This window comes from Otolemur garnettii, unplaced genomic scaffold, assembly GCF_000181295.1.
Source record: "Otolemur garnettii isolate 467f Iridium unplaced genomic scaffold, OtoGar3 scaffold00028, whole genome shotgun sequence".
NCBI lineage: Eukaryota > Metazoa > Chordata > Mammalia > Primates > Galagidae > Otolemur > Otolemur garnettii.
The window spans coordinates 11,894,894-11,905,464 of NW_003852423.1; the positions used below are offsets into that span (position 1 = coordinate 11,894,894).

The window sequence follows — 10,571 nt, forward strand, 5'->3', positions numbered from 1 at the left end:
ATGTGAAGCAGAATCATCTCACTCTCCATTAGTGTTCTAAGGGAGAATCTTCGGCACATCATACAGGGAGGTGAGGTTCAGCTGTTAGACAAGCTGGTTCAGAGCTACAGCTTTGGTGGCAAACAAAGGTCTGGATCTCTATTTTCCCTTTTACAAATTGGAGATAGTAAATTACTTAACTGGTCTGTGTCTCAGTTTCCTCATCTATCAAATGGGGACATAAATATGGACCTGAGCATATGTTGATGAAGATTCAGTGACATAGCCCATGGGCAAGACCTCAGCTCTTGGATCACAATAGAGCCAAAGTAACAGGGCACCCCATGCACTGAGGAGTAGCCAGTTTGCTAGTTACATGTGTGACACAAACGAGTTCTGCTGGCCAGGTCCCAGGGACCCCATTTACAGGCTCTGCCCTTGGATAACGAAGCGAGAGCAGTAATTAAAATTCATACATTTTCCCAAATAAATCTCATCTAGAAACTGGTTTCCAAGCTACTTACTACCTGGGGCTGACTTGTTTTCTCTGTTCTCTTACTGGCAAAGATACAGATAAACTCTTTAATGACCAAAAGGGACAGTCTGAGTGGGGCCCAAGATAATCTATAAAGTGTTGGGGACCAGCCTCAAACTATGCCATGAGTTCCCTCCCACTGGCTGGTGGAGATGAGAGGATGAAGGAAAAAATAAAGAGTCGAGACATGAAGAGAAAGTTTTTTAAAGAGTAGATGGGGCTCAGTGCCCATAGCGCAGTGGTTAGGGCTCTGGCCACATATACCAGGCTGGCGGGTTCAAACACAGCCTGAGCCTGCTAAACAACAGGTGCCTGTAGTCCCACCTACTTGGAAGGCTGAGGCAAGAGAATTGCTTAAGCCCAAGAATTTGATGTTGCTGTGAGCTGTGACACCACAACACTCTACCAAGGGCGACATAATGAGACTCCATCTCAAAAACTAAATAAATAAAGAGCAGCTGGGTCAAGGTGGCTGACCACCTTCAAAGTATGAGGACCCAGTAGACTGCCCCTTGCTCCAGGCTAGCTCCATTTTTATTGCATACACCATTGTTTTCATCATCAGTCTAATGGAGGGGGAAGGTTAACCCTTATATCAGGGTTCTTGCTGGGCTTGTGTTTTCTAACCAAATTATTTCTTTAACTTCATTAATTAAACTGATTTACCTTTTACTAGTATTTCTCTAAGTTATTTATGATCTTAACACAAACACAGAATGGGATAAGGAACACAGTCCAGGAGCTGGATGTCAAAGAAGACCCCAATTAGGCCATGCACACAAACCACAGGAGTGGCAATTAACACCCAAGAAGCCATGTGCTCACATGGACTGACCTTCTGACCAGACTGAGGTGAAAAGAGAAAGGAGATATTTTTCCCTTTATTTAGTCCTGAGGGACCCTTTCTCCCTTCAACGAGGTTTTAACATTCTTCATTCCCTAACTCCCCAAAAGCACTCACTCTCCTTGAGACCGCAGCCCCATGGGTGAACCTTGCCTGCTCAGTGACCTTGCAGTGGAGTCATGCTGGGGGAGGGGTAAAGTTCCAGCAAGATAATCCCCTCATTCTAAAAGGGCCAGGCTTTAGGTGGTGTGTTCTGCCACAGAGTTTGGGTTTCTCTGATCCACTTCTCTCTTGTCTTTGTTCCTTTTGCCCATCATCTGAAGTCATTTTCTTAATTCAATCCCTACCCTACTTACAACAAACAATTGAATATTGGTTTTAAGCTTATTAAATCATTATTACTAGCAATGCAAACACATCAAGATATGACACTTCCCTTAAGTGCCCACGTGTGCATCTGCAACAAAGTGAATGATGAACTGCAAAGTCACATTGACTGTGGAGGTGGTGAAGTAACTGTGATTACAGGTACCCGTTATGGGTTCAGTATGGGAGAGGTGGTCCCCAAAGAGGGGAGGGGAGCAACTTAATGGGAAGGGCTTTGGATGCCAGAAGCAAGTTCTAAATTCTCAGGCAGTGCCCCATTAGGCGTTGCCATCCAATAGGAACCTATTCCATTATGGGTTGAATTGTGCCCCCCCCCACACACACACACGCAATTCATATGTTAAAGTCCTAACCTCTAGTCCCTCAGAATGTGGCCTTAATTGGAAATAGGGTCATGGCAAATGTAATTAAAGATGAGGTCATAATGGAATAGAGTGGGCCCTTAATCTACTATGACTGGTGTTCTTATAAAATGGAGAAATGTGAACAAAGTGAAAATGAAGACAGACAGAGATCAAGATCATGCACCTTACAGGCCAAGAAATGCTGACACTTGCCAGAAACCCAACAGAAGCTGGGCAAGAGACACGGAACGGACTCTACGCAGCTCTCAGAAGGAGCCAACCCTGCTGGACTTCTAGGCTCCAGAACTGTGAGACAAGAGATGTCTCCTACTTACACCACCCAGTTCGTGGTACTTTGTAACAGCAGCACTCACAAGCTGATACATACACATACTGTCATCTTGGAGCTGCACAGGAGTAGTTTGTCTATGAAAAGGAAGCTGAGGATAAAATGTAAAGATTAGCAATTCCTTCCCATATGAATGGGGCAGTCATCTACTCTGACTTTGAAATAAGTCCCTTATTGCAGGAGACTAAGTCCTATTTTCATGAACAAGACACTCACTTGCTTTTTTGCTGTCCCAGTGGAGGCAGGATCCTGGAAGCAATCTGGCATCTCTGGGTCACAAGAGTGGTGGAGAGTTGGCTTTTTTTTTTTCATGTGGCTTCCTCTCCTGTGGCAGAGTTGCCAAGGCTTTAGGATAAAAGTAGTTGGCATACAGAGCACCAGCCGTGCTGACATTCTAGCCTTCAGATTCCATGCATTACCACTACTATTTATCTCTTTTTAAAAAATTTTTTGGTAAAATACACATGCTATAAAATTTACCATGTTAAACATTTTTAGTGCTCAGTTCAGTCAAGTACATCTATATTGTATGGCAGCCTTCATCACCATGCACCTCCATAACTCTTCATCTCACAAAACTGAAATTCTGTTATTAAACAATAACTCCTATTCTTTCCTCCTCTCCCCGGGACCTGGCAACCACCATTCCACTTTCTACCTCTATGAATTAGACTACTCTAGGTACCTATGTAAATGGCATCATGTGATACTTGTTCTTTTGTGATTGATTCATTTCACTTAGCATAATGTCCTCAAGGTTCTTCCATGTTATATTAATAGCATAAGTCAGAATGTCCTTCCGAGGACATATTTTGGCTGAGTAATATTCCGTTGTAGGGACATACCACATTTTGTTGATCCTTTCACCATCTGTACATACTTGACTCATTTTCACATTCGAGCTATTATGAACAGTGCTGCTAGGAACATGGGTGTACAAATATCACTTCTAGGCTCTGCTTTCAATTCTTTGGGGTATATATCCAAAAGTGAAAACACCAGGTCATATGGTATTTCCATTATTGATCTTTTGAACAACCTCCATACTGTTTACTACAGTGGCTGCACCATTTTACATTCCCACCAACAGTGCATAAGAATTCCAATCTCTCTACACCTCTCTAACACTTGTTATTTTCTGTGTGTTTTTTTTTTTTTTTGTATATAGTAGTAGCCATCCTGGTGGGTATGAGGTGATATCTTATTGTGGTTTTGTGTTTATTTTTAGAGAGTGAATTTACCCCCAGAACAGTATATAATGCAGGTAAATACTAAACCACTTACCTTTTCTAAAGATTCCAGTCAGAAAAACACATCCTCTTTCATATTCTTCCTATGTTGAGGCTAATGTCCATGTTTATTCATGAAACACAAGACAGAAGAGCCCACTAGACATTAATTTCAGTATTTTATTATTACGTGTTTGATGTATTTAGAGACAATTCCAACGGCAAGCACTGGATAGGGATGTTATCTGGTTCGTAGATACTTGTACAAAAGACAGTTAAAGATTACATAGTCAGTTCCCACTGCAGGAAACACAAATATGTTTTTTTATTCCCTGCCAACAGCATTTTCCATCTCACATATTTAAATTTTCATAACATGATTGCAAACATGTACATATTAGTTCCCATGAGAAATCTGCAGGAGACATTTCAGGATGTTTGAAGTTGTTCAGATAAAGCACATTTTGACAGAAACCATAGAAGGGGAGCTGGGACTTAGGACTGTGGGAAGTGAAAGGCCACAGCTATGAGGAAGCATAGAGCCAGGGCAGCACGTGCAAGTGACCTGCTGCTCCTCCACCTCCCACGAGCATGTCCAGCAAGGGGGCTCCCTCCCCTCAGACTTCCCTCCTCTGTGTGCTTCCTTCCTGAAGCTAAGAACTCATCTGAAGACCTTCCCAGTAAATGATGGGTGGATCTTCAGTCAAGCATGCATTTAGCGGTCTCATGACAGATACCTGGCCCCATCTGGCTTCCCTGCTGGACCAGAATTGTACACCACCTGCACCAATGTGGGATGATATCAGTTAGCAAGCAAAGTAATTTCCCTGGTGGGTAGTTATTTCTTATACCTATTCACCCAATAGTAAAGGAACTCCACTGCTAAAATCTAATAGGCATATACCAGCTGTGTTAGCTTGTAAGAAAGCCTCCTTCTAATAACAATACTGGGTCCTATGTTATTGGGTACTAAAGAATCTTTATAATTTCAGTTATATCTTTATTCTACCTAAAGTTTCAAAGCAGCTCCTAGAACGAAATGGTACTCTAGTTCTGCTTTGCTAAGTTACTTTTACTGGAGCCTCTGTCCTTCAGTATTAGGGCTATCTTTGTAAATCCCATCTGCTAGACAAAACTCACTAGCTTTTGTCTGGTTATGGGGTACAAGGGTGGGGGAGAGAGTCTGTCCAGTCTGGCCATGTCTCCCTTCTGCACAAAGCATGCACAGGTCCCCTGAAGTCTGAATAGCTACACAAATGAGATTCTAGGATGCTATTTACACACTGTGACCTTTAAGCATTCTTTTCATACATTATCTCTTGGGCAAAATGTTCATTTTCCCCATATTGCCTTCAGAAAAGCAATCCCTGGTCAAGAAATTATCCATGTAAAAAGCAATTTTTCCAAAGCAAAAATGCCTGGAGTTTTTTGTTTGTTTGCTTGTTTTTAAATTCATACTACAACAGCCAAAAATCCTTCAACATATTTCCAATTGTTTATAATAAAAGTCATGAAAGACAGTGCTGCCACATCAGAAGAATCCTCTCCTGTCTTCTTGTCTTTCCCTATGGGTCGGTCCCACCACCATCATTGGAGTTCTTAGTGGGTACACAGACCACCCCAGGCCTGATGGGAGTGACCACACCCAGCTTAAGGGCTGCCAGGTTGCACCAAAGAGGGCTGTCATGCCCTCTAGTGGTAAGAAGGGATATCACAATTGTGTACACTGAATTAGCCAAGACAATGCCCAATTAATTGGTCCCTTTCTGAGATGCCTGATCAAGCTCAATGTCCCCTAACAGAAGTTGCCATGATGTTCCCACTGCATGGAGTGGGTAATGACCTAAAGCCAGCATGGTTATCCATGACCTTGGTTTGGCCCATAGGATTGGAAGCAGGCCTCTGTGTAATTTATTCTCACTAGACATCTTTTGTTCAAACCCCAAATCACTCTAGTTGCCTCAGACAGGTCAGGTCTGATGAAATGTTTCCATAATAAGTCAACATGAAACCATGTTGAAATTTTATAGTGGATTTCTGCATCATCTTGCTTTAAACATCCACTAAGCAGGTGGACTTGAGAGGGGACAGGTACCTACATCACCCTATCCTGTGTAGCAGCTGCAGATGTGTGCCTTCAGAATGGCTGCTCTACCCAAGAAGACACCCTAAATTCATCAGGAGTGAAATCCAAAGCAAAATTTGCACAAATCTTTTGGCAATGACAGGCCACCATTATTGGTTACCACTAACTTAGTCAGCTGAAATATTCCCACCTCTCACCACTTATGGTTATGGTTTTATGTGCAGAATTGACAGAACTGCTGAGCAAAAAGCTCGTGACAGTCCTATACTCATGTTCTGGGGGGCTGGTAGAAAATATTTTTGTTCTGATAAGCCCTCTGATGTTCAGTGTTTACACCTATTTAATGAGGGGCTGGGTCCCTGCCAGCTCTCATGGCCTGTGATACTGCTGCTGAGAAGTTGCTACCTCTAACTTACTTCTGAGACTACAGATACTCACAATATTTCCATCTGCAGAGTCCTGACAAGAATGATGAAGCAGAGTTAGGCCCAACAGTGCCCTCCCACTAGCTGCTATATTAATACGCACTTCTGAAAACCATCTCTGCACATTCCAGGAGTGGTTAAGAGTTTCAATAGGTAGAGGTAACCCCCACCACTGCCACCACCTACCCACTTCAGCTACCAGTCTGAACAAAGGCAGCCACTGGGGCATATGAGCTATAAGGCTCTGGGGGAAGACTGGGGACGGCAGTATGCAGATTTATGGATACGCAGGCCGGGCAGAAGCATGAGGGGTACCCTGTAGAGAAATGCTTTCACATCCATCTGGTGCCTTCTTGCCCTCTTTCTTCCCCATGCTAAGCCCATCTGGTCTTCCTCATATGCTATTCTATGCCCTGGTGGAAAGTCAAATCCTTTAAGTGAACATTGGAAACAAATGAGTTCAATTAAAATCTCTCTGCTGAGCTAATGCAGTGACTGCTCAGATTCCAGCTACTTTTAAATGGAATCTAAATAGTCAGAGAGTTCCTGCTTTTCTTTCCCTCATTAGTTGAGAGATTCACAGCTTTGTGGGGTGGAACTATGCCACAGGGCCACTCAAATAATCCTCGGCAAGACGCTGGTAACTAGGCCGGGAATCACTTCCACACAAGGCCTGTGGCAGGTGTGCAGCTGGGCCTTTCAGAGATCCACACGGTGACTTGGAGTCTGCAAAGTGGGTGGGTTCCAGCTCTCACAGACACCAGCTCTCCTGCCCACACAGGGAGTTCAGCAGACCCACCACAGTGAAGGGAAGATAGTTTCCTCAGGGTCACACAACTCAGGAAGGAGGTGGGATTGGAGGGGAGCCACCTTTTATTCTGTCCCCCAGAAGACCCCTCGGGGACACTGTGCCCCACAGGCGTGCACGCAGGTTGAGGGAAGCCAGGGAGGTTCTCCCTCGGCTCCGCACACAAGGGGCCTGTGTGTGCAGACAAACGCTTTCTGTTCACCTGAAAGAAACCACTACTGAGAGAGACTGAGACTTCAAAAGCGTTTGCTTTTCCCGCCAGCTCGGCATTGTGGAGCCTGCCTTTCAAGGCCCCATGAACTCTAGTCCCCCTGTAAAAGGCTAATGTGTCCATTGTCACTGAAGTACAATAATAGCAGCTTAAATCCACAGTTAGTCACACAACTGAACGACAGGTAAATGGGATACGCGTTACACTGCAGAGGAAGGGGGGGTGTGAGACTCGAGGCAGAACACGAGGAGACAGTCCTGTCCGGCTTCAGAAAAGGAGGCCACATCTTAACGTTCTCATTTTACTCAAACAGGAGAGTGGTTTGTTTCGCTGGTAATTTAGTAAGGTGGGAAGTTTTAAATAAGAAGGGAAAAGGGAATGCTTACTTCACTTAAAGAACTTAATCTCCGTGTCTACACAGTCATAGAAAAGATCCCCCACTTCCGTGGGGTCTGGGGGGTCAGAACTGGTCAGGATTTCTTCCATGGCTTCCAGACCTTGCTTCTCCAGTTCCAGCATGGTCTTCCTCAGCTTGTGACCTTGCTCCTGAGGAAGGACATGGCCATGTATACTGTCAGCAAAACAGCTCACCCAGTCCACAAGAACTTTACACACCAATATACCTGAAAGGTCTCTATTTTCTTCAGGACAAATTGAACCTATTACAGGTGTTACACAGGGTGGCGCCTGCAGCTCAGTGGGTAGGGCGCCTGTCCCATATACTAAGGGTTCAAACCCAGCCCCAGCCAAACTACAACAAAAAAAATAGCTGGGCATTGTGGTGGGTGCCTGTAGTCTTAGCTACTCGGGAGGCTGGGGCAAGAGAATCACCTAAGCCCAGGAGTTGGAGGTTGCTGTGAGCTGTGACACCATGGCACTCTACCGAGGGTGATAAATAAATAAAATAAAGGTGTTACATACATGGTGGGGAGAGCACATGAGTATCTAACCACATTCTTTCTTCTTGTCTTCAATAAAATGTACACTTGGATTTCATATGAAAATCCATAATAACGACTGCTGTGGGTATAACGGGTGCTAGGGATCATGCATTGGGTATTTTTGTTTGATGTCTTATAATTTTATTAACCAAAGGTTTGAGGGGAGAAAGAATTGCACTATTAAGAATTTTTTTTTTTTTTTTAATGGCTGGGCACAGTGGCTCACTCCTATTATCCCACAATCTGGGAAGCCAAGGCTGGTGGATTACTTGAACTCAGGAGTTTGAGACCAGCTGAGCAAGGGTGAGACCCCATCTCTACTAAAAAAAGAAAAATTAGCCAGGCTAATAGTCCTAGCTACTTCGGAGGCTGAGGAAAAGGATTGCTCAAGCCCAAGAGTTTGAGGTTGTAAGTTATGGTGACTCTAAGGCACCCTACTAAAGGTGACAGAGCGAGACTGTCTCAAAAACATATTTTTTTAAACTGGAAACTTCAGAATCTTTTTTAAAACCCCGTACTATGATAAAACATGTGTAAAAACCTACCATCTTTAAATACATGGTTTAGTGGCATTAAGTATTCAGAATATTGTGCAATCAGCACCACCATCCGTAACTAAAACTTTTTGAAAGAATTACTTTTTTGAAGCAACATATTATTTTAACTTTATTTTATTATTATTATTTATTTTTTTGGCAGTTTTTGACCAGGGCTGGGTTTGAACCCACCACCTCCAGCATATGGGACTGGTGCCCTACTCCTTTGAGCCACAGGCACCACCCTGATTTTAACTTTAAATGAAATGTTCCCGTCAAATATAACTTTTCACCCCCAAGAGTATACAAAGAATTTTAGACAGCAGTTAAACAGCAATCCCTCCCAGAACTATATATTTCTATCATTCTTAAGTAAACAGTAAATGAAAACGAAATGCTCTAAGCCTGCTGAGTTTCAGAATAACTTGAGAAGTTCACTTGATTTCAAGAGTCTGGGCAGGAAAATTAACACCAGCCTTCTAGGAAGGACCTCAAGAGCCTAGATCCTGGAAGAAGACTAAACGTGCTGGAGAGCAAGGGAGGGGCTGGTGTGTCACCTCCCTCTCTGCATCCTCCCTCCCAGACCTCACCCTCCCACCCGGCCCTCACCCACGCTCACCTGGCCACTTTCGAGGACAACACGTGCCCACTCGTGGGCCTTGTACAGCTCATGCCGGCGGTCTGGTTTCTCCTGGAACCGAGGCTCCTTTTTGGCAGGGTCATCGTCCCCAAAACAAGGAGATTGTGCTTTGGGGACAAGTTTTACATCATCAACAAAGATGAAAGGCTTGAATATGGATCTGGAGAGAAAGGAGAGGCACTTTAGCCAGATAGAGATCAGGGCCCGGGATGCCTCAGAGATTGCCGTTTCTATGCAGCATTTTCTGAGCCAACTCACGGTGTGTGGTGGGTGGGAAGTGGTGCAGCCAAGACAGACTCAGCTGCATGTTTTAGTAACTATTTCAGCAAAGCTCACAGCCACAGATGCCTCTATTTACAGCACGGAGACATCAGAACAGATTTTCTTTGTTCTGGGAGGACCATTTGAGAAGACTCTTCTAGTTGTAAAAAGCAAGGCACAGAGGCACCGCTCTGAGAAAGGGTGACATGGCCGCCTGTCTGAGTTGAAAGACCTTCCCCCCTTTATCTCCATGGTTTGCTGGGAAGCAGCCTTATGAAAAATAACAGCCTTTTGGGTTTTAGTTTGGCTTATTTTGTTTTCTTTTCTTTTTCTTCTTTAGGCTACTTTATAGAAAAGTCTTTGGACTATCTCTGACAGACTCAAGGAGGGGACAGATTAAAACAGATGACAAAAAGGCCCCAAAGGGGACATACTCACAGAAGTCTGGTTGCGTGAGAGAACTAGCACTGGGCATGGTAGGTGCCTAATGCCTTTTCTCTTTGATTCAACTCTTTCAGCAGCATGATGTACATTAGGGAAAATGTCTGTGTGTGTGTAAGTGTGTGTGTGTGTGCACGAGTGTGCTTGCACATATCTGAACATACATCACCTCAAGTACAAACACAGAGAGGTACGGTCTGGAGTCCCAGGATGACAGAGTGAGGGATGTATAGATCAGATGTGTCAGAGTTGCCATTTTCTCTCCTCTCAACAGGTGCACCCTGGCCCACCCTGAGGTTACTCAAGAGGGCTAGAAGGGAGTAGGACGTTGATTCCAGAAGCCCCAAAGTATCTGAGGCTTTAGGAGCCGAGCAGGCTAACCAGTGCACCACACAGGTGTTTTTATGCACACCATGCTCTGAAAAGGACTGGAAACCAAGAGCCCTTGCTACCCAAACTGTGTCCTTGGATGGGAAGTGTCAGCATCACTGCAGAAGCTCAGGCCCTGCCCATCCTGCTGGATCAGAGTTTGCATTTTTTTTTTTTTTTTTTTTT

The 10,571-nt window shown here is 44.2% G+C and overlaps 1 protein-coding gene across 1 annotated transcript in view; it reads right to left on the minus strand.

Annotated features, from left to right (window-relative positions):
• Positions 1 to 3,833: 3,833 nt before the first annotated feature.
• SCRN1 (secernin 1) overlaps positions 3,834 to 10,571 on the minus strand; it is a 69,982-nt gene continuing 63,244 nt past the window's right edge. Inside the window, exons 7-8 of the mRNA XM_003788544.3 lie at positions 9,294 to 9,474; positions 3,834 to 7,743 (exon numbers count right to left, since the gene is read on the minus strand). Coding sequence (XP_003788592.1) covers positions 7,585 to 7,743; positions 9,294 to 9,474 — 340 coding nt within the window. The 3' untranslated portion in view covers positions 3,834 to 7,584. The remainder of the gene's footprint in view (positions 7,744 to 9,293; positions 9,475 to 10,571) is intronic.